Here is a 24,602-nt window from a genome sequence, read left to right as displayed (position 1 = left end):
CATAGCAGACAGCACCACTCACTGGCCCTCAAAGAACCTGAAGGTCCAAATCAGGGATTCATCAACCCAGCTCGAAAGAGTTCCGGTCACATCAGCCTGTTTGTCTTCCTTGTTCATTTCATGCAGTTTGACTGATTCTCCTGGATACCTACAGCCCATTCTCTGCTGGTCCCCGCTGTCTCTGATACATGAATGCCACTGCAGTTGACAAAGAGTTAAAATATATTTACTTTGGGATTTTTTTTTTGCATACATGTGGTGAGTTCCAGATGCTCCCAGACCATAAGTGGAAATGCTGGTCCGTTACTATAGAAATGTCAATAGGCTCCGCCCAGCAGGGTTAAACAAGTTATCAGCGACGAATAGAGACCTGTTTGCAGATGTTACAGTGAAGGATATAACACTGCACCCTCAGAGCTTTCACTTTATGTGGTCTCACCCTCTGCAGAAATGGTGGAAATTGACAAACTGGTGGCAGTTGTTTCCGACTTCTTGTTTGCCTATGACACCCCTCGAATGGTAATCGTACGAAACAAAAGAATTGGATTAATTTTTCGATTGATCCAACTAGGAGTACTTGCCTACATCATTGGGTAAGATAAATTTTGTTTAACCCTTTACGCAGTGCACAAAGTGAGGCTTGGAGTGACAGCCAATCACCAGGTTGGTTTGGCGCCATAAATTGCGAAAAAGTTAATCAGTTGCCTTTGCAGTCGCATTATTAATTGCAAGGAGACTGTCAGCAATGAGGGCGCCCCAGACTGACCTTAAACTGTCAGTAAAATCTCCAAGGTTGAAATTACATTTGGTCCTGATTAATGTTGGAGGGCGAGTTCTCAGTCTGAGTGTATATTCAATCCCTGCATCTCTTAACAACTTTCCTGGTGAATTACTCCAGACTTCAATCACCCTGAATGTGTAGACATTCCTTTTACCATCGATCTAAGTTTATTTATCTTTGTTTCTCTATAAAAGGGTGAGTTTTGCAAAGTTTTCGCTGCTGGCTGGGTATTTTGGGAGCAGTTCCCGAAAGTTTCAGGCACAGGAAATCGAGGGGCAGAGTGGATGTCTGATATCACACATTAGGATCCGTGCTGGTGTGGCACAATCAACACGATTGACACGAAAACTCTTGGCTGGTCCTTGAAGGGATGCCTTCCACGAGATCTCTGCTTCACTGTCTCTCTCTCTCTCTCTCTCATTCTCTGGGGTGTGGAGATTGAAGAGAATTTATCTCGGCTGGTGGCACAAAACAAGTCCATTGGGTCAGCCAGCCGCTATAGGCAACTCCCAATGGAAGTTTGTTTAAATTGTTTCATGAGAAGTGGGTGTCCCTGGCTGGGATCCCTGGTGTCCCTGGCTAAAAAAATCTCATTTTTTAATAAATGTTTTTATTGGGTTTTTGAACAAAGTATATTTGCCGTTATGTACACAGGATATGATACATATATATGGAAGAGAAGGGCACACACACAAATCAAAAAGGGAGAGAGAAAAAAGTAGCAATACGAGAGAAATACAAAATCAAATAAAGTAACTGGTAGGGTATTATGCACCCGCCCAACAGCAGCAACTCTGTACACTTAGCAAAATTATTTACACACATAAATAGGCATCTATTTGTGGAGGAGGGGGGGGGGGGGGGTAGATATACATTTGGGTGCCGGAGAGACAATTACGGAGGGCAGTTCTCGAACGGGTCTGGTGCTGGTGTTGTCCCTCGCTTCTCCCGGACGGATTTCGCTGCCGTTGTCGCCTTGTGTTCCTTCCGCTTCAGCCGGCCCTCCCATCTTCCGCCTGTATTCTCCTTGTTCTCTATTCCTGCGGATGCCAAGTTTGTTAACGTTTCCCTCCCTCACCACCCCCCCCCCCCCCATCCACACCCCCCAGCTCTCTTCTATTGTTCCCTGTATCTTCCCTCTTCCCCCTCTCCCCGCTTCAACCCCCTCCCCCCACCCCCGTAGTTCACCCTTCCTTCCTCTTAGATTTAGCTGTTCCCGCCCCCTCTCCCGGTCTATCTCTCCCTCTCATGCTTTGGCTACTTTCCCCTGGTTCTTGGCTACCTGGCTATTTTTCTGCTTGTTTGTTGGCCACAAACAGGTCCCGGAACAATTGGGTGAATGGCTCCCACGTTCTGTGGAAACCGGCGTCTGACCCTCGGATGGCGAATTTTCCATTTGGAGAGATTCCGAGAGGTCGGACAGCCAGTCTGCAGCTCTGGGTGGTGCTGCTGACCGCCAGCCGAACAGGATTCTATGTCGGGCGATCAGGGAGGCAAAGGCAAGGGCATCCGCCTGGCTGGCTGGCTGGTCTGAAACCCCGAAGACCGCCACTTTCGGGCATAGCTCCACACTCACCCCCAAACTTTGGACATGGCCTCGAAGAAGGCTGTCCAGTACTCCACAAGTCTAGGGCAAGTCCAGAACATGTGGGCGTGGTTTGTCAGGCCTCCTTGGCACTGTTCACATCTATCCTCCACCTGCGGGAAGAACCTACTCATACGGTTTCTTGTTAAGTGGGCTCTATGTACCACTTTTAGTTGCGTCAGGCTGAGCCTTGCGCACGTGGAGGTGGATTTGACCCTATGCAGTGCTTCGCTCCAGAGTCCCCACCCTATCTCCATCCCCAGGTCCTCCTCCCATTTCATTCTTGTTGCGTCCAGTCAGCCCTTTCTACCAGTCGGTCATACATGTTACAATTCCCTTTATCGAGGATGCTTGCGTCCAGTAACTCTTCCAGTAGTGTCTATCGTGGCGGTTGCGGATACATCCTTGTCTCCTTTCGTAGGAAGTTTTTGAGTTACAGGTACCTTAGCTCGTTCACCCTGGAAAGCGGGAATTACTCCTTCAGTTCGTCCAGTGTTGTGACCCTGCCGTCGGTGTATAGGTCCCTGACTATCAGTGTCCCCCCAACCTGTCTCCATCTTTTGAAGGTGGCATCAGTCAGTGCTGGTGTGAACCTATGGTTGTTGCAGGTGGGAGCTTTGTCCGCCATTTTGGTCAGGCCAAATTGCTGCCATAGTTGGTTCCCGGACTGGAGGAATGGCGTTCATGCCCACAGATCTCTGAAGGTTGCCACTCAAGTGGACAGAGTCGGGAAGAAGGCCTATAGCGTGTGAGCGTTTATTAACAGGGGCTGTCATCACCGGGCTGCTGGAGTGTTTTTTGGGTGGGGATGGGAGTGCTGCCGTGGCGAGGGCCCGGAGGGAGGTCCCCCTGCAGGAGGTATCTTCCGCGCGCAACCACTCGGCAGTCCCGTTAATGCTGCCCCACCTACTTGTGGGTGTGTTGCCCATCTCTAATTGCCCTTGCTAAACCATATTACTGTGGCCAGACAATATTACATACGTCAGAGCAGGAAAAGATGGTACATTTCATGATCATACATGGCACGGAAATGGCACGAAGTCACCTCTCTGCCTTCTTCGCTCCAGTGAGAAAAGCCCGAGCTCCCTCCACCTTTCTGCATAAGACATGCCCTCCGGTGCAGGCAGCATCCTGGTAAATCTCCTCTGCACCCTCTCCAAAGCATCCACATCCTTCCTATAATGAGGCGACCAGAGCTGGACACAATATTCCAAGTTTGGTCTAACTAGAGTTGTATAAAGCTGCAGCAAAACCTCGCTGCTCTTAAAATCAATCCTCCTGTTAATGAAAGCCAACATACCATATGCTTTCTTAACAACCCTATCAACCTGGGTGGCAACTTTAAGGGATCTATGTACGTGGGACCCAAGGTCCCGCAGTTCCTCCACACTTCCAAGAATCCTGCATTTAACCCTGTATTCAGCACTTCAATTTCGACCTTCCAAAATGAATCACTTCACATTTATCAAGGTTGAACTCCATCTGCCACTTCTCAGCCCACATCTGCATCCTGTCAATGTCCTGTTGTAACCTGCAACAACCCTCAACACTATCTACAACTCCATCAACCTTTGTGTCATCGGCAAATTTACCAACCCACCCTTCCACTTCCTCATCCAAGTCATTTATAAAAACCACAAAGAGCAGAGGTCCCAGAACAGATCCTTGTGGGACACCACGGTTCACCAACCTCCAGGCGGAATACTTTCCATCCACTACCATTCGCTGTCTTCTTTCGGCCAGCCAATTCTGTATCCAGACTGCCAGATTTCTCTGTATCCCATGCCCCCTAACTTTCTGAATTAGCTTACCATGGGGAACCTTATCAAATGCCTTACTGAAATCCATATACACTACATCCACTGCCCGACCTGCTCCATCCAAACCATTTGCAGTAAGGAGGTTCCAGTCAATATTAGGGAAGTTGAAGTCACTCATGTCAACAACTCTGTTATGATGTGTTATGTACTCTGGTATAACACAGGCTGCAACTGGATGCAGCTTTAACCAAAAGATACTCCAGACCTTGAAGTTAGTGCAATCTGATTTATTGAACCAGTAGCACAGTTAGCTCAGTTCTCTATGAGTTCGACTCTCTGCTAACCTAAGTATGGTTACTCTGTCTGACTGAACCAGGCTAGCTCTTAGCCACGTGCTGGAGGTTTGATACTGTACATACACCCTGACTCACTCTGTAGATGTTTATCAGTGGAAAGAGGCGGAGTGTGAGTGCCTCGTGTCTTTTATAGTAAGATACCACCTCTGAGTGTCCTGCCTGCACATTTATCATGTCCTGTTCTCTGTGTTCATTAGCTGCCTAGCTGTGCCTGTCTGTATATCATTATCTGCATGTCTGCATATCATGACATGTTACTTCTGCACTTTTCCAAGATCTGCCGCCCAATCTGTTCCTCTATCTCTCTGCTGCTATTGGGGGGGTCTATAGATAACTCCCAATAAAGTGACTGCTCCTTTCTTGTTTCTGACTTCCACCCATACTGACTCAGTGGACAAACCCTCCTCAATGACCTCCTTTTCTGCAGCTGCGATGGACTCTCTAATTAACAGTGCCACTCCCCCTCCTCTTTTACCTCCCTCCCTATTCTTCTGAAAACATCTAAACCCTGGAACATCTAACAACCATTCCTGCCCCTGTGAAATTCATGATTCCATAATGGCCACAACATCGTAGTTACAAGTACTGGTCCATTCTCTAAGTCAATCTTCCTTATTCCTGACACTCCTTGCATTGAATCAGACGCACATTAAACCACTCCACTGAGTGTAACTTTGCCCTATCAAATGTCTATTCTTCCTCACAGACTTGCTGCATACTATTTCTGCCTGTTCAACAGCTACCCTATCCTCTGATCCATAGCTCTGGTTCTCATCCCCCTGCCAAACTCGGTTAAACCCTCCCAAAGAGTTCTCACATACCTCCGACCCAGGATATTGGTGCCCCTCCAGTTTAGGTGCAATCCATCCTTCACGTACAGGACCCACCTTCCCCAGAAGATATCCCAATGATACACATATCTGAAGCCTTCCCTCCTGCCCCAGCCCCGTAGCCACGTGTCCAGCTGCACTCGCTCTCTGTTCCTTGCCTCACTTGCGCATGGCACCGGTAGCAATCCTGAGATCACTACTTTGCTTGTCCTGCTCTTTAGCTTCCAACCAAACTCCCTAAAATCACTTTTAGATCCTCATCCCTTTTCTTAGCTATGTCGTTGGTGCCTATGTGCACCACGGCTTCTGGTTGCTCCTCCTCCCCCTTAAGAATCCTGTAGACTCGATCCGAGACATCCCTGGCCCTGGCATCCGGGAGGCAACATACCTTCTGGGAGTCTTGTTCACGACCACAGAATCTCCTATCCATTCCCCTAACCATTGAGTCTCCGATCACTATTGCTTTTCTATTTTCACCCCTTCTGAGCCACACAGCCAGGCTCAGTGCCAGAGACCTGGCCGCTGGGGCCTTCCCCCGGTAGGTCATCCCCCCAACAGCATCCACAACAGTATACTTGTTTTGAAGGGGAACGGCCACGATGGATCCCTGCACTGTCTTCCCGTTCGTTTTCCTTCCCCTGACTGTAACCCAGCTATTCTTGTCCTGTACCTTGGGTGTGGCTACCTCCCTGTAACTCCTCTCTATCACCCCCTCTACCTGCCGGATGATCCGAAGTTCGTCCAGCTCCAGTTCCCTCACGCGGTGTCTGAGGAGCTGGAGCACTTGGTGAGCACTGTTGCTTCACACTGCCAGTGTCCCAGGTTTGATTCCCGCTTGAGTCATTGTCTGCAGGTTTTCCCTGTGTCTGAATGGATTTTCTCTGGGTGCTCCTGTTTCCTTCCACAAGTCCCGAAAGACGTGCTGGGAGGAGAGTTGAATTCTCCCTCAGTGTACCCAAACAGTGTGGTGACTAGGGGATTTTCACAGTAACTTCATTGCAGTGTAAATGTAAGCCTACTTGTGGCAATAATGAAGATTATTATCATATCACAACACTCAGGGTTTGGCGACACGGTAGTATAGTGGTTAGCACTGTTGCTTCACAACGTCAGGGTCCCAGGTTCGATTCCCGGCCTGGGCCACTGACTGTGCGGAGTCTGCATGTTCTCCCCTTGTCTGCGTGGGTTTCCTCCGGGTGCTCCGGTTTCCTCCCAAGGTCCCGAAAGACATGCTAATAGATTGAATTGGACATTCTGAATTTTCCCTCTGTGTACCCGAACAGGCGCAGTGTTAATGTAAGCTTACTTGTGATACAAATAAAGATTATCATTATTGTGACAATAATAAAGATTATTATCAGTGCACGGTCGACTCAATCCCCACAGACCCCTCAATCCCAACACAAGTGAATTAATTAATAATTTGTATCAAATTTACAGAACCTTTGGCTTCTCGACTGCTCAGTAAGTTAGAGCGAACAGGTTTGCAACCAGCAGGGGCTGGTTTAGCTCACAAAGCTAAATCGCTGGCTTTTAAAGCAGACCAAGCAGGCCAGTAGCACGGTTCGATTCCCGTACCAGCCTCCCCGGACAGGTGCCGGAATGTGGCGACTAGGGGCTTTTCACAGTAACTTCATTGAAGCCTACTCGTGACAATAAGCGATTTTCATTTTTTTCATTTCAAGTTGAACACAAACACTGTTTTATTCATAACAGAAACAAAGTTGAAATATGCAACAATTCTGATTTTTAAAAATAAATTTAGAGTACCCAATTCATTTTTTCCAATTAAGCGGAAATTAAGCATGGCCAATCCACCTACCCTGCACATCTTTAGGCTGTGGGGGCGAAACCCACGCAAACACGGTGAGAATGTGCAAACTCCACACGAACAATGACCCAGAGCCAGAATCGAACGTGGGACCTCGGTGCCGTGAGACAGCAGTGCTAACCACTGTGCTATCATGCTGCCCATTGAAATGTGCAATAATTATAACAGAATAACGGCCAGCTAATCTACTACCCCCCCCCCCCCCCTCTACCATCCTAACCTCTACACAAGCAAACACAAGGCAGACAAACAAAGAGGGAGGGGGATGGGTAAAATAAAAGTGATTGCTTTGAAAAGAGAGTCCTAGCATTTGATGTTTGCAGTAGGCTGCTGTCCCAGGATGCTTCGTGATCGAACTCACCGGTGTAGTGTTAGAGATGATCTTCTGGCAGGAGTATTCAGTCAGTACTCCCAGAGAAAATGATGAGGCACTTTAACCTTTATTAACCTGAGCCTTCACTGAAAGGGACAGTCTCAGTCTCATTCCCACTTGTTTACAAATCCACTAGAATGACCAAATACCTTACTGAGATAAGACAGAGTTCCCTACATGAGATTGTAAAAAGAGTATTAAACATCTGAGCCCTGCCTGCAGCTGGTGGCTTGACTTTGGTTTCTTTGCAGTTCAGTCTGGCCATGCAGAGAGAGGTTTTTTTTTACCTCAGATCTTGAGAAAAAAATCTATGAAGAGGGGGGTCAGACTGCTTCCTTCCAGGCTTCCAAGCCAAAATGAAAGGTAAAAAGAAAAACATAGTATCACAGAAGAAGGAACATTCCAGAGAAAACCCTAACCAATCGGCAGGGGCCATTGACAAGGCCCGGCAATTTGAGTCAGTCCAATGGCTGACAGCCAAGTCCATCAAGGTGTGTCAGCACTGATCGCCTTGGAATCTGCTGGGGTGAACTTTAAATAGCTTCATTCAAGCTGCCTTGCCATAGGGTCATTGGTCAATCTTCAATTTAAACCAGCCACTTAAATTAAAATCAAAGCCCATCTTAAAGGCAACTTTACATGTACAAAAATGGTGATACCAAAATAAATTAAACTAAAGGGAAAACAGGGGACAAGCAGGGTTTAAACTGAAGGGTCTTTACAGTCACTATTGCTAAGACTAGTTTTCAATTCCTGATTGTAATGCAAGGGCCCTTCCTGTTTATTCCCTTATTTCTCTTGTCTTATTTTGCCGTTATCATTTTTGATCCATGGGTAATTAATGGACATGTACCTTTAAGTCAAGCAGCAGAGAGAATGAGGAAGTTACAGGAAAGAACACTCTGCTAGTTTGAACAGGAGATTCAGATTTTTCGACCCCAGAGAGAGAGATGGGGTGGGTCTCGGTTTAATTGATTGACTGGTGGCCAACAAATTGGCCAACAGGCCGTACTCTGCCCGGTAACAGGTAATTGGATCCTATCCCAGTGGGAACATTCTCAGAGACCTGAGGGAGCAGTTGATTCTTAGACACAGAAAGCAAGGAGCTGCTTTCTCTCCCTCTCCAGAAAGATGTGAGTGCTGTATTCCTGAAGGTGCAGAGAACCTGAATGAATGAATCGACAGGAAGACCATTACAGTCTGCAAACAAAAGACCAAGATTCTCTCTCACTCTCCAGAAAGTCTGTGAGTGCTGTAGTCTTGAAACTATGGAGGCCTGAATGAATCTAAACTAAAAAAAGACCTTGAACTGAAAGCAAAGTCTGAAGAGGAGTAAGGTGCTGGAAACACCCGTTTGAAACAAATACTCTTTTTCTCTTTGACTTCAGTTTTTTAAAACCCCCTTTCTTCCCTTCTGTGTTTGGCTGTCTTGTGTGTGTATGTGTAGAGGGGGGGGGGATGTTAAAGTGGGGAATTATGAATTACATAACAGGTAATCAGTTGTTTGGCTGCATATTCCATTATAGTGGCACAGTGGCACAGCGGTTAGCACTGCTGCCTCCGGCACCAGGGACCCGGGTTCAATTCCTGGCCTTGGGTCTGTGTAGAGTTTGTATATTCTCCACGTGTCTGCGTGAATTTCCTCCGGGTGCTCTGGTTTCTACCCACAGTCCGATGATGTGCCAGTTAGGTGGATTGACCATGATAAATTGCCCCTTAGAGCCCAGGGATGTGCTGGTTAGGTTATGGGGTTATGAGGATAGGGCTGGGTGATGGGTGAATGGACATGGGTAGAGTGCTGTTTTGAAGCGTCCGTGTAGACTTGATGGCCGAGTGGCCTCCTTCTGCACTCTAGGAATTTGATGGATTTTATAGTTCTTGTAATAGTCAGTAATGGTGTTTAAACTTACAACCTGGTTACTATAATTATTGGGCAGCCAGGGGCCAAAGACTTTGGGTATTTTTCTAAGAATTATTGGTTAATTCTCTTGTGTTGCGACTCCGGGTCAAGTGGGGCTGGAATTGACAGCACACTAGCCCAGGGTGTCCTAACAAAATTTAAGACCATAAGGCATAGCAGCAGACGTAGGCCATTCAGGCCATCGAGTCCCTCTGCCATTCAATGAGATCATTACAGATCTGATATGATAATCTTCAACTCCACTTTCCCGCCTTATCCCTTATCCCCATTACCGTAGATTCCCTTACTGATTAGAATTCTGTCCATCTCAGCTTTGAGTATACACTTAATTTCCACCAGCTACCATGGTGGGCTTTAAATGCCACATCCTCGGAGTGTTAGCCTGGGCCCCGGTGACCTGACCACCATCACCCTGCAGCCATCAAGTACTGTTCCTAAAGCATGGCTGAAACACTTTGCGCCAGGTACAGCCTGATAGGAAATTCTACCTTCAATTTTTGAACCTATTCCCGTAGGCAATGAAATTGTCTCAGCAGCTGCAGGTTCCAAAGAAAACCAGCATTCTTGCAATGGTGGTCGGGTCAGTGTGCTGCAGAGGTTTAGCATAGCCTCTGTTCCTTAATTTTTGAAAACACTCATTTGCTGGATGTGGGAGTTGCTGGTTACGCTGGTTTGCCCATCACTAGTTGCCCTTCTGAAGATGGTGGTGAGCTGCCTTCTTGAACTGCTACAGTCCTTCAGATGTAGATACACCCACAGCACTGATATGGAGGTAGTTCCAGGATTTTGCCCCAGCGACAGTGAAGAAACGGCGATATATTTTCAAGTCAGGATGTTGAGTGACTTGGAGGGGTTCCCAGTCATCTGCTGGGCTTGTCCTTCTATATGGTAACAGTTGTGGGTTTGGAACGTGCTGTCTAAGGAACCTTGGTAAATTACTACTATGCATCTTGTAGATGGTGCACACGGCTGCCACTGTTCGTCAGTGGTAGAGAGTTTGAATGTTTGTGGAAGGAGGAGCAATCAAGCGGGCTGCTTTGTCCTGGATGGTGTTGAACTTCTTGAATGTTGTTGGAGCTGCAGTCATCCAGGCAAGTGGAGAGTATTCCATTACATTCCTGACTTGTGCCTTGCAGATGGTGGACAGGCTTTGGGGGGGGGGGGGTCTGGAGATTAATTATTAACCGTAGGAATCCGAGCCTTTAACCTGCCTGGTAGCCACAGTATTAATATGGTTAGTCCAGTTCAGTCTCTGATTAATGGTAACCCCCAGGATGTTGATTGTCGGGGATTCAGCAATGATAATACCATTGAATGTCAAGGGGCGGTGGTTAGATCCTCGTTTGTAGGAGATGGTCATTGCCTGGCACTTGTGTGACGTGAATATAACTTACCACTTGTCAGCCCAAGCCTGGATATTGTCCAGGTATTTCTGCGGGTAGACATGGACTGCTTCATTATCTGAGGAGTCATGAATGGTGCTGAACATTGTGGAGCCATCCGCAAACATTCCCAATTCTGACCTCATAATGGAAGGCAGGTCATTGATGAAGCAGCTGAAGATGGTTGGGTCTAGGACATTATCCTGAGGAACTCCTGCAGTGATGTCCTGGAGTTGAGATGATTGATCTCCAACAACTGCAACCATCTTAGATTGTGCCGGGTATGACCCCAACCAGCGGGAAGAGTTTTCCCCTGATTCCCATTGACTCCAGTTTAGCTTGATGTCATACTCGGTCAAATACTGCCTTGATGTCAAGTGCAGTCACCTACACCTCACTTCTGGCATTCAGCTCTTTTCTCCAAGTTTGAACCAAGGCTGTAATGAGGTCTGGAGCTGAATGACCCTGGTGGAACTGAAACTGAGCGCCGTGAGCAGGTTATTGCCAAGTAAGTGCCGCTTGATAGTACTGTTGATGACTTCTTCCATTGCTTTGTTGATGATGGACTATAGACTGATAGGGCGGTAATTAGCTGAGTTGGATTTGTCCTGTTTCTTGTGTACAGGACACACCTGGGCAATTTTCCACATTGCCGAGTAGATGCCAGTGTTGTAGCTGTACTGGAACGGCTTGGCTAGGGCTGTGGCTTTCTGGAGCACAAGTCTTCAGTACTATTGTCGGGATATTGTCAGGACCTGTAGCCTTTGCAGTATCCAGTGCCTTCAGCCATTTCTTGATATCACATGGAGTGAATCTTATTGGCTGATAACTGACCGCACGGTAGCACAATGGTTAGCACTGGTGCTTCACAGCACCAGGGACCCGGGTTCGATTCCCGGCTTGGGTCACTGTCTTTGCGGAGTCTGCACGTTCTCCCCGTGTGTGCGTGGGTTTCCTCTGAGTGCGCAGTTTCCTCCCACAGTCCCGAAAGATGTGCTGTCAGGTAATTTGGACATTCTGAATTCTCCCTGCGTGTACCCGAACAGGTGCTGGAATGTGGCGACTAGGGGCTTTTCACCGTAACTTCATTGCAGTGTTAATGTAAGCCAACTTGTGACAATAAAGATTATTATTGTTATTATTATGACATCTGTGCTATAGGGGACTTCCAGAGGAGACTGTGATGGATCATCCACTTGGTACTTCTGGCTGAAGATTGTTGCGAATGCCTCAGCCTTGTCTTTCACGCATATGTGCAGGGCTCCTCCATCATTGAGGATGGGGATATTTGTGGAGCCTCCTCCTCCAGTGAGTTGTTTAATTGTTCACCACCATTCAGGGCTGGATGTGACAGGACTGCAGAGCTTAGATCTGATGCATTCATTGTGAAATCGCTTAGCTCTGTCTATTACTTCCTGCTTATGCTGTTTGGCACACAAGTAGTCCTGTGTTGTAACTTCATCACGTTCTCACCTCATTTTACGGTTTGCCGGATGTTGCTCCTGGCTTGTTCTGCTGCATCTTTCATTGAACCAGGGTTAATCCCCTGGTTTGGTGGTAATGGTAGAGTGACGGATATGCCGAGCCATGAGGTTGCAGATTGTGGTTGAATACAATTCTGCTGCTGCTGATGGCCCACAGCATCTCATGGATGCCCAGTCTTGAGTTGCTAGATCTGCTCGAAGTCTATCCCATTTAGCACGGTGGTAGTGTAATACAACACGATGGAGAATATCCTCAATGTGAAGACGGGACGTTGTCGCTGCAAGAACTGCATGGTGATCACTTCTATCATACTGTCATGGACAGATGCATCTACAGCAGGCAGAAAGGTGAGGATGAGGTCAAGTATGTTTTTCCCTATTGTTGGTTCCCTGCCCACCTGCTGCAGTCCCAGTCTAGCAGCTATATCCTTTAGGACCCGGCCAGCTCGGTCTGTGGCAGTAATACCAAGTCACACTGGTGATGGACATTGAAGTCCCCCTGCTCTCAGCTTCATGCCCATTCCAAATTTCCAATTGTTCACGTGCTTTCAACTGAATCCAAAGATTTCCATGCAAAATCCGATATAATGAGGATATTCTGTGCCCTTGCCACCCTCAGTGCTTCCTCCAAATGGTGTTCAACATGGAGGAGTACGTGGTAATCAGCAGGAGGTTTTCTTGCCCATGTTTAACCTGAAGCCATGAGATTTCATAGTGTACGGAGTCGATGTTGAGGACTCCCAGGGCTACTCCCTCCCAACTGTATACCACCGGGCTGCGGTGGTACCAGAATCAGGTATGATTCTGTGAGTATGACTGTGTGAGGCTGTTGCTTACCTAATCTGTGAGACAGCTCTCCCAACTGTGGCACAAGCCCCCAGATGTCAGTAAGGAGGACTCTGCAGGGTCGACAGGGCTGGGTTTGCCATTATTGTTTCTGGTGCCTGTTTTAATGCTGGATAGTCCATCCAGTTTAATTCTTTTTTTTTTGTTTTTGTAGCAGTTGAAATACAACTGAGTGGCTTATTAGGTCATTTAAGAGTCAACCACATTGTTGTGGGTCTGGTGTCACATGTAGGCCAAACCAGGTAAGGATGGCCGATTTCCTTCCCTAAAGCGCATTACAACAATCGATAATGGTTTCATTAGGCCAGCACGGTGGCACAGTGGTTAGCACTGCTGCGTCACAGCACCGAGGTCCCAGGTTCGATCCCAGCTCTGGGTCATTGTCCGTGTGGAGTTTGCACATTAGAACATACAACATAGAACAGTACAGCACAGAACAGGCCCTTCGGCCCTCAATGTTGTGCCGAGCCATGATCACCCTACTCAAACCCACGTATCCACCCTATACCCGTAACCCAACAACCCCCCCCTTAACCTTACTTTTATTAGGACACTACGGGCAATTTATCACGGCCAATCCACCTAACAAGCACATCTTTGGACTGTGGGAGGAAACCGGAGCACCCGGAGGAAACCCACGCACACACGGGGAGGACGTGCAGACTCCGCACAGACAGTGACCCAGCCGGGAATCGAACCTGGGACCCTGGAGCTGTGAAGCATTTATGCTAACCACCATGCTACCCTGCTCCCCGTGTTTGCGTGGGTTTCGCCCCCACAACCCAAAGATGTGCAGGTTAGGTGGATTGGCCACGCTAAATTGCCCCTTAATTGGAAAAAAAGAATTGGGTACTCTAAATATTTTTAAAAAAGAAAATGGTTTCATGGTCATCATTAGAGTTTTCATTCCAGATATTTTATTGCATGGTGGGATTCGAAACCGGGGTCATTATCATTACCCTGGGTCTCTGGATTACGAGTCCAGTGACAATACACCACCACCTCCCCCATAATGTGACTGTTATGGTTTTACACAGATAATCAACTCATCTCATTTCCCACACGCTCACAGAATCCGTATTGTTTTTTAAGCTGTGGTGCACTGATTCTGAGCTCAGGTTGCACTTTCTTTCCACCAAAGCTTTGTGCTGATTGGCATCGAATGACATCTTACATCCGTCAGTGTATTTGCATCACTGATCCCAAATACCTAGCCGCATCCCCAGCTTTGACTGCACTTCACCTCACGCTGTTAACCACAAGCTTGCAGTTTTCAGCCTGGCTTCGCAGGCTTATGTGACACAGCAGGGTGAACACCTGTAGATCTCCACTCACCCCCCCCCCCCCCCTCCCCCCCAGGTCTCGCGAGCATGGCACCTCGGAATACACAGCAGATCAAGCATCCTCTGCAGGAGAACGCACAAGCGAACATTTGTGAATAAGCTCATTGCCAGGACAGCAAGGTCTGTTCTCTCCCCTGCTCTCAGCTTCATGCCCATTCCAAATTTCCAATTGTTCACGTGCTTTCAACTGAATCCAAAGATTTTCATGCAAAATCCGAATGACAGAGTCAGTACAAGGGCATTGAGCATGTGGAGGTCCCCGGCCTCACAATTCAAGATAATCAGGTGTGGAATAAGTTGACTCGGGAAGGAGGTGGGGTGGTGGTGGGTCAGGGGAGCTGCAGAAAATCAAAGCCTTGGAGCTCAGCAAAGCCGCAGTGTCTCTGGCAGTGTCAGTCCACCAGTGCCAAACCTGGATCACTCTCACAGGGTCAGACCATGGGCTGGATTCTCCGGTCCCTCAGTCGCATGCTTCTCGGCACCGCGCTAGTCGTTGGCGGTGGGAATTCTCTACTATCGCTGCTTCCCATTGAAGCCACCCCACGGCACCGGAAAACCCGGGGGCGGGGGAGGGGCGCTGCCCGCAGGAGCGGAGACTCCCAACGGATGGAGGATTCCGTCCCATGCCTCTGCACATTGAGTGGCAGATGGGTTGAGGAGTCAGCACAAACTGTCAGGATGTGAAGCTAATTTCAGTTGGCACCAGTTGCTCAGGGGGAATATGACCAAACCTTCTTTCCCCAGCAAGCTGGAACTCACTGCCCATGAGGGTGCTGGAAATGGACACAATCAATAATTTCAGAAGGAGAGGGCGGCTCTGCTGAGGGCGTTCTCACCCTTACTGGGAGCTGGGAAGTGGGTGGGAGGAGGTGAATACAGAGGGTCAGCACTGGGGGCAACTGTGAGGTTAGTGGGTGGGGTCCCATGAGAGGCCAGACTGAAAGGGCAGAGTGGGGTTCTCAGGAACGGGTTGTATCCCAGGGGCGGCACAGTGGTTAGCACTGCTGCCTCAGAGCGCCAGGGACCCGGGTTCAATTGCGGCCTTGGGTCACTGTCTGTGTGGAGTCTGCACCTTCTCCCTGTGTTTGTGTGGGGTTTCCTCCGGGTGCTCCGGTTTCCTCCCACAGTCCAAAGATGTGCAGGTTAGGTGGATTGGCCATGTTAGATTGCCCCTTCGTGTCCAAAAATGTGTTAGCTGGGATAGGGCGGGCGTGTGGGTTTCGGTAACATGGCCTTTCAGAGGGTCAATGGAGGCTCGATGGGGTGAATGGCACAATTAGGATTCCATAGAATTTGGATGGGCACTTTCCTGAAATGAACTAAAGGGTTACAGGGATGGGAGGGGGTTGGTTGACTGGATTGACCTACAGAAAGCACGTATGGACTCAATGGGCCAAATGGTCTCCTTCTGTGTCATCACAACTCTAAGTTTATTTGTATCTATTCTTGGAACATGGGCATCAGTTACCCTGAGGGCATAAAAGTTAAACCCATGAGGCATCTTGGATAATGAAAAATGTTTCCATTGCTGAAGGACATTAGGGAACCATTTGCATTCTTTATGGCTGTGGTCTAGCTCACACATTAAGACAATCTATTGAGTTCAAATTTGCATCGTGGCATCATTGGATTTGAGCTCAGAGCTGCTAGGCCTATATCAGACACACCTAGATAAATAGATTGAGCAATTGCTCTGTGCAACACGGTGGGTATTACTTTCTGGGGCATCACTACCTGTTTAACCATTGCTTCAGTGATTCACAGCAACTTTGATCAGATTAGAGGTTAGCACTGCTGCCTCAGAGTGCCAGGGACCCGGGTTCAATTTGGCCTTGGGTAACTGTCTGCGTGGAGTTTATACTTTCTCCCCGTGTCTGCGCGGGTTTCCTCCAGGTACTCCGGAGTTTGCGCCCACAGTCCAAAGATGTGCAGTTTAGGTGGATTGGCCATGATCAATTGCCCTTTAGTGTCCAAAAAGGTTTAGTGGGGTTAGGGGATTGCAGGGAGCGTGGGCCTAGGTAGGGTGCTCTTTTGGAGGGTCAATGCAGACTCTATGGGCTGAATGGCCTCCCTTTGCACAGTAGGGCTTCTAAGATTAGCCATAGGTGGACTAAGTCCAAGCAGAACACATTGGGCGAAATTCTCCCAAAACGGGAGAAATCGTAAAACTGCCGTAAAACCCGGGCGGGTTTTACGGCAGCGCGCCCCTTCCCGACGGGGGACCGATTCTGGTCCCCCGTCGGGGCTAGCAGCCCGACGTCGGAGGCTCCGACAAGTCGGGCTTAACGAAAATCGTTAAGCCCGCTTGCCGGAGTTAGCGCCGGCTGACGCGTCATATGACGTCAGCCGCGCATGCGCAGGTGGGAAGACTCCACCCGCGCATGCGCGGGTGACGTCATCGCGTTTTTGCGCGAAACCCGCGCATGCGCGGGCCGGGTTGCCCCTCAACCGCCCCGCGTATTGATACTGCGGGGCGGCGGAAGGACAAATAGTGCGCGGGCATCGGGCCCGCTGCCCGCGATCGGTGCCCACCGATCGCGGGCCCATGGCACCCTTGGCACGGCCGTGGTACTGCCGTGCCAATCGGTGCCATGGTTATTTTTTGCGAGTTTGTCACGACGTTTTTACGAACGGCAGGACCAGGTGTGTTTGCCGTTCGTAAAAAGGTCGTAAAGGGCTGGGACTTCGGCCCTTCTAACAGCTGAGAATCGCTGCCGGCCGTAAAAAAACGGCGGCAGCGATTCTTGTCGGGATTTCGGCGGGGGGGGGGGGGACAATAGCGGGAGGGCGTCAAAAAAGTCGGGAAGGCCCTCCCCCTATTCTCCCACCCGTCGTGGGGGGGGGGAGAATTTCGCCCATTGTATGTAATATCATTTTATCTATTCCGTATGGTACTTTTGGAGTACCTTCTAAACCCACGACCATTATCATCTAGAACGGCAAAGCCAGCAGGTACATGGGGACCACCTAGAGGTTCCCCTCCCAAGTCACTCACCACCCTGACTTGGAAATATATCTGTTGTTCCTTCGCTGTCGCTGGATGAAAATCCTGGAACTCCCTCCCTAACAGCACTGTAGGTGTACCTGCACCACATGGGCTGCAGCGGTTCAAGAAGGCAGCTCACCACCACCTTCTCCAGGGCAACTAGTGATGGGTAATAAGTGCTGGCCCAGCCAGCAACGCCCACATCCCATAAATGAATATTTTTTAAAAATTCAATAGGTTCTCTTAAGAATAATTCAATTTGGATGTTAAACCTTTGATCAGGCCCACATATTTATCCTTAGAGTCAGACCAGGTGCAGAAGGCAGCAATAAGATGAAGGTGAGGAAATGGGAGGCCAAACAAAATAAAGTAGAAAAAGTTTTTAAAATAAATGTCAGGTACAGGCCAGGAAAACCAAATAGAAGAAGGAAGTGTGTGAAAAAAAGTGGAAGGATTATCAAAAGAACAAGGAAAGTGTTTAAGAAAAGGGAACCTAAAAAAAAAGCACATATTAAACAGATTCCTAACAATTTTTTGTGAAAACAAGCAAACTGGACATGTATTGAAAAGAGGGTAATTTCAGGATTATAGATAGATATTTTATTCAGTGAAAATATATTCATGGCAACAGGTGGCGAATTGTGATGACAATACAAATAAAATAAATAATCAGAATTCATGACGTAGTTATAAACAATCATTAAAATAACAATAATATATAGAATAATCAAAGGATTGCACAGTTGTGGTCATGATTTTAGGCTGAGAGCTGGAGTGTAGGATTAAATTGACTCACTCAAACAACCAATCTGGAAATGATGGACAGAATGACCCTTCTGTGCTGTAAGATTCTAAGCCTTATCATTGTACAGAACTTGAGAACTTTTGAAAAAAGACACATGTTGTCAAAACTTTTCATCTTGCACTCACCAGGACAGTTCACAATAATGTAAAGGGAACAAGAATGTAAAACAACAACAATGGGAACAACAAGCTTTCAGCTATAAAGTATTCTTATGAATTGGCCTGATCAGAACAAGACAAAAAGCTTTAACAGCATGCGCCTGTTTTCAGCAATATTGTAAGCCCTATTAGCCAGAACAGAGAGTATTCCACCAGCTTGGTTCTTATAACTGGTGCTCACATCTAGAGAGGCTCCACACAGAGGATGGAACCTCGTAAAGTGAAGTATAAAATAGTCTTTGTACATTATTAGTGCAATTGAATTTCAATTTTGTTTATCAGCTCACACAAGCAAACAATAAGGAAATATTTTGCTCTGTCTGGGAGTTACAAATAGTTAACTTTAGTTGTAGTTAGGAAGCAAGGCTGCTGATACAGGAAACCATAGAGTCCCATGCCAGCAGGAAGCCTATGTTTCCAAAGCTGAAAGTTTAAGATAATCTTTTCTGATTTCCTTTGCCCTAGTTTTAACTTCAAAGGTAATTGAGGTATTAAATCTCACGCCAACCTTATAGAATATATTTACCTCATCTGAATGTTAACAATACTGGGTCACCTGAAGCCCCCTGGGAGAGGGAGGTAGATAAAATCTCACGTTTATAGTCTTTGCTGCAATGTTTGTGCAAGTGTTTTCATACAGGTATTGGTGAAATGTTGCATTTTCATACCTTTGGTGATTTCAGTTAAGTTCACGAATCAAGTGGTGTTTGATGTTCTGCTACTGTTAATTTTCACTTTTAAGAAATGTTGTTTGCAACTTAAGCCAAATGGTCTGATAGTGTTAGATATCCTTCTGCTATCTGAAGGGAAGGAGGTCACAAGAGCACTTATCTTCACTTCCTGTCAGTAAGTTAGAGTTATCTGTTTGACCATTGGGGAGAGATTGCACCATTGGATATTGCCTGTTTGTGGTCACACTTTAGGGAGCCACTGCTTGTTAGAGAGTCTGAGGAACATACACATGGGGCGAAGTCGGAGGTTTGTAACAGTGTGTAAGAATTCAGTTTGGTGACATGGCAACCATGAATTCAATGCTGAGTCCATGCATTCGGCAACACAGACCTGAACTTTGCGATCTCGCCCCTCCACCCCCGCCGCCTGGTTTGGAGGCAGGAGGGGAGTGTGAAATTGCATGGACGAGATTCCCAGCTGGTATTCTGCCCATCCCCGAGATTCCCTTAGGGATCCTGTCCACCCAACCCGTTGGGATATCATGGTGGGGTGGGGCTGGAAGCCTGCCTTTGCCTGAATTAAGGCCCCTTAGTGGCCACTTGGGGCCATCCCCCCCACACAACTTCAATTTTTAGGCTTTGGGTGGCGGATTGATCGGTGAGGAGGGGAAATAGGAACACTTTAAACCCTTATTCTTGGGTGGGAATGTGGGGGAAGGGTGTCACCTCCATCTGAAGCTCCCTTCCCTGAATACATTTTAAAAGGATATGGGCTAAATGCAGGCCAATGGGGTTAGCATGGTTGGTATGGACCAGTTTGGGTGAAGGGCCTGTCTCCATACTATAGATTCTACGAATCTATGAATCTATTCTGCCTTCCCTTCAAGGACCGGATGCTTCCTGACCTCCTTCCCTCCCATCTGCCTATCGGCCAATCCTCAAACCACCCCCTCGCAACTCCCCCAGGGGTCGCCTACCCACCTCTCCCCCGGGCCCCTGCCATCTACCTGGCTGCCATGTCCGACACTTTGTCCCAGGCATGGCGCTGCACTGCCTCTTCTGGCCACTGCAGCGCTGTGCCTGGATGGGCTGGAGAGCTGTCAGCCAATCTGATCGGTCGGCAGTTCTCCCAGGCAGGATTTCAGCCCAAGTGAGGACACAATTTACATTATAGCGGAAAGTGGCAGCAGGTTTGTTGGAGTCCTCTGGTCGAGCCCCCACCATTCTAAAAACTCAGGCCATGAATGTGCTGTCGAATCAGTGAAATAACTGATCAGTCCAATTAATTGTCCAGCTGGTGGAATAACAAAAGAGTAAGCAAATTATTTCACAGAATGGCCAATTCCGAAGTGGCACATGTTTCAGTGGCCATCCAACGTCATTCATTTCAATTTGGATGGCAGCATTAGGATTTCATAGATTTCATAGAATTTACAGTGCAGAAGGAGGCCATTCAGCCCATCGAGTCTGCACCGGCTCTTGGAAAGAGCACCCTACCCAAGGTCAACAACTCCACCCTATCCCCATAACCCAGTAACCCCACCCAACACTAAGGGCAATTTAGCATGGCCAATCCACCTAACCTGCACATCTTTGGACTGTGGGAGGAAACCGGAGCACCCGGAGGAAACCCACACACACACGGGGAGGATGTGCAGACTCCGCACAGACAGTGACCCAAGCCGGGAATCGAACCTGGGACCCTGGAGCTGTGAAGCGATTGTGCTATCCACAATGCTATCGTGTTGCCCCACTGATTTGAACTATAAATTAAAAAACGATCTTCAACCTCAAAGTTGCAAGTTTCTTCATGCTGCAGCTTTCGTTCTGACGGCAGTCAGCAAAGCCTATCAGAGCTTTCCACTATTTTTGAGTTTAGGAAGTTCAAATTTAGCCTTTTATTGTTGCTAATAGCATAATAACTGGCTTTCTCATCAATTTCCCTGACAGTTGACAGGAGTCATTGAGCTCACATGGAAGAATAAACGTTTGTTCTCTATATTTCGGTGAGCTTGACCTCTAGTGACCATTACAAAACCACAGGAGGCCAATCCTGCAGCTCCCTGTTTTGGGATAGAAATTCTGGGCTCAAGTTAAAGTCCGCTGAACGGCATGTTTAGCAGGGAGTTTCTCTCCTCCGAGGTCGCACTTCGAGGGATTTCCAGCTGCTGAGCTGCAGGAAAGGCTCCTCGCAGATCGGGGCGCCATTTTGGAAGCCTGCCCCAACCTTGCAGTTGCTAGGAAACGGCTCCTCTTCATGGCAAGGCCCACCCCCCCTCCCCACCCACCCCTGTGTTTGGCCCCTGGCAGTGCCACGTGCCAGGATCAGGCCACTACCAAGGTGCCCAGGTGCCAGGGGGAGTGTCAGGGTACCACTCTGCCCTGTCCATGACCACCCAAGGGACTCCAATGGCCTGGGAGAACACCCCCCCCCCCCAGATGCCGTTTGCCTGGTCCACAATTTGCGCAGACCAGTCCTATTGGTATCATGGCGAGGTCTCGCAGGCACGACCAGTGAGTCCCGGGTGCCGTATGAATCCGGCGTCCGGCTATTTAAATGAACTGTGAGACTAATTTCAATGTTCAGATTTGGATAACGCCCAGCGAGGGCGAGATCAGTTACCGTGGGTGGAGCGAGTCGAATGACTCTTGATTGGCACGGTGTAGAGCCCCATTTGGGGCGATTCAGCCATTGCACCCGGATCCGTGCCGGCCGCAATGACACTGCTGAATCGCTCCCAAGTTTGTGAATATTAATACCTAAATTTAACATCCATTGTTGGTAGGGTCTCTATAATAATGTGTTCTTAACTTATCCCATTCGGAGAGACAACAGCAGCAATTCCAATCATGCCCTGTTGTACTCCGATTCTCCTGTGAACAGAATCATACCTGCAAAGGATTACGTTAATCACATCCTATCTCAGATTAACTCATATTCATACAAGCATAAAGAAAGAACTGCTTTTGTCAATCTTCCTCTCTCACAAAGTTTAATACACTTTTTTACTTAATGGAACACTAAACAACAGATGTAATGGGGATGTGAACAATACTGAAGATAGATATGGACACAGAGAGATGCATATTGTTTCTTTATGCAGGGCAGTTTCGCCTTGCCTGCCACCGGGATTGTCCAATCCCACCATGGCTCTTGTCACATCCGTTTTACAAATAACTAAGCATGAATTTTACTTGAACAAAGCTCTTGAAATTTGCTTGGCAATTTTACTTAAGATCATTTTGACAAAAAACTGAATGAGAATTACTGGAAGCTGACAGGCTAATGCTAATACATCCTAAGAAATAAGGAACAGTAATGGTTAATTATATATTTATTGGGTATTTAATTGCATCCAGGTAGTGGGAAATTGACCTGCCCTCATACAGATTGGAACCTACTGAAAATGAAACTTTTTGGATTCAGAATGACAATTTAAGTTCTTTACTCGTCAGTCTGGCCTCAATAAAACTCGAGAGGGATTTGTAGGTATAGTGTTATTTATTTTTAAACAACTTGCAAGGTTGACCCACTCTATAGAGATTCAGAACACATGCAGTCTTCTGAAGCCCCAGAAACAAGTGAAGTCGGAGACAAAGAGAACTCTGCACATATCATTCAAATGGCATCAAGTTTCACATACAAGATTCCCATAGGTCATCCTATACACCTATTCGTTTGTTCAATTCCTCAAGACGTGTATGAGATGCAATGTGTGAATCTGTAAGTAAAAGCTTGCCTGTGCATAAAGATTGGGTTCCAGTTCTATCCTTCACTGTTCATAGAATCATAGAATTTACAGTGCAGAAGGAGGCCATTCGGCCCATCGAGTCTGAACCGACCCTTACAAAGAGCACCCTACTGAAGCCCACGTATCTACCCTATCCCCGTAACCCAGTAACCCCCACTTAACATTTTTTGGACACTAAGGGCAATTTAGCATGGCCAATCTACCTAACCTGCACATCTTTGGACTGTGGGAGGAAACCGTATCACCCGGAGGGAACCCACACAGGCACGGGGAGAATGTGCAGACAGTGACCCAAGATTGGAATTGAACCTGGATCCCTGGTGCTGTGAGGCAGCAATGCTAACCACTGTACCATGTAAGATTTCACTTGAAAAATTTGAAGTGAAGTACATGCTGACTAAGATTTGGGTTTCCTCCGGGTGCTCCACTTTCCTCCCACAGTCCAAAGATGTGCAAGTTAGGTGAATTGATCATGTTAAATTGCCCCTTAGTGTCTAAAGATTGGGTGGGGTTACGGGGATAGGACAGGGGAGTGGGCCTAGGTAGGGTACTCTTTCAGAGGGTCGGTGCAGACTTGATGGGCCGAATGGCCTCCTTTTGCACGGTAGACATTCTATTAGTCTATGAATCTGTCTTTCAGTCAGCATTTTCAATCTGGATGCCTGCAGTAACTAACGTTATGAATGATATATCGTAAAGAACAATTCTTGATTTAATTATAAGTATGGCAGCAGAAGCCTTAAACACAAAGAATGCAGAAACACCAAGCCTGATCATCGCTTTTTTTGTATATTTGTGAATGAAAAGATACCACAAGTGCCATTCATTCTTTACTCAGTGAATGCTCCTACAGTATGGTGTAGTGTGTGTGAATGAGGCTCCATTGTTCACTCAATAGAGGGGAGCACACTCTTGCAATGTGTGGTACTGATGCATCATTGACCAAATAGAATAAAGAAATAGCTTGGTTGAGCATTAGTTAAAATTATAAAAGCACCCAATTTCCTGTGGTGACATTCCTTGTTCATAAGGTGCACATTGTCAGAGCTGGGTCTGCTAGCCTGGCGCAATGCACATCTCTAGGCTGCAATATCCTATTAATGCAGGCAATTCGTACAGAGGAAGGATACTTTTCAAAAAGCTACCACACTGGTCAGATATGCCTAAGCAAAGAACAACCATCTTATAGCATTCATATAATAATAATCTTTATTGTCACAAGTAGGCTTAAATTAACACTGCAATGAAGTTACTGCGAAAAGCTCCTGTCAATGGTGGCGGGAGTGATTTTTGAAGATCGAATGGGCTGCTTTGTCCTGATTGGGTTGAACATTTTGAGTGTTGCTGGAGTTTCACTCGTCCAGGCAAGTGGAGAGTATTCCATCACACTCATCATAGTTGGTGGACAGGCTTTGGAAAGTCAGGTAGTGAGATATTCGCCACAGGATTCCTGGCTTCTGACCTGTTCTTGTAACCACAGCATTTATGTGGCTGATCCAGTTCAGTTTCTGGTCAATGGTAACCCTCAGGATGGTGATAGTTAGGGATTCATCGATGGTAATGCCATTGAACACCAAGGGGAGATAGTTAGATTCTCTCTTGTTGGAGGTGGTCATTGCTTGGCACTTGTGTGGCATAAATGTTGCTTACTACTTATCAGTCAAAGCCTGAATGTTGGAGGCCTTGCGACATATTGGCACAAACAGCTTCGGTATCTCTGGAGTTGTGAACGGTGCTG

General features: G+C 47.4%; 1 protein-coding gene across 2 annotated transcripts in view; it reads left to right on the top strand.

The window, feature by feature from the left end:
• The first annotated feature begins 354 nt into the window (after positions 1-354).
• p2rx1 (purinergic receptor P2X, ligand-gated ion channel, 1) overlaps positions 355-24,602 on the top strand; it is a 150,182-nt gene continuing 125,934 nt past the window's right edge. The window contains exon 1 of one of the 2 annotated variants that reach the window (XM_038814250.1): positions 355-593. In XM_038814250.1, the coding sequence (XP_038670178.1) occupies positions 451-593 (143 nt within the window). In that variant the 5' untranslated portion in view covers positions 355-450. The remainder of the gene's footprint in view (positions 594-24,602) is intronic. The other variant, XM_038814249.1, reaches the window with a different exon arrangement.

The sequence above is a fragment of the Scyliorhinus canicula genome, chromosome 12 (genome assembly GCF_902713615.1).
Source record: "Scyliorhinus canicula chromosome 12, sScyCan1.1, whole genome shotgun sequence".
Lineage (NCBI taxonomy): Eukaryota > Metazoa > Chordata > Chondrichthyes > Carcharhiniformes > Scyliorhinidae > Scyliorhinus > Scyliorhinus canicula.
The sequence above is the reverse complement of the archived record's forward strand: the minus strand, read 5'-3'. Positions and strand labels throughout refer to the sequence as shown.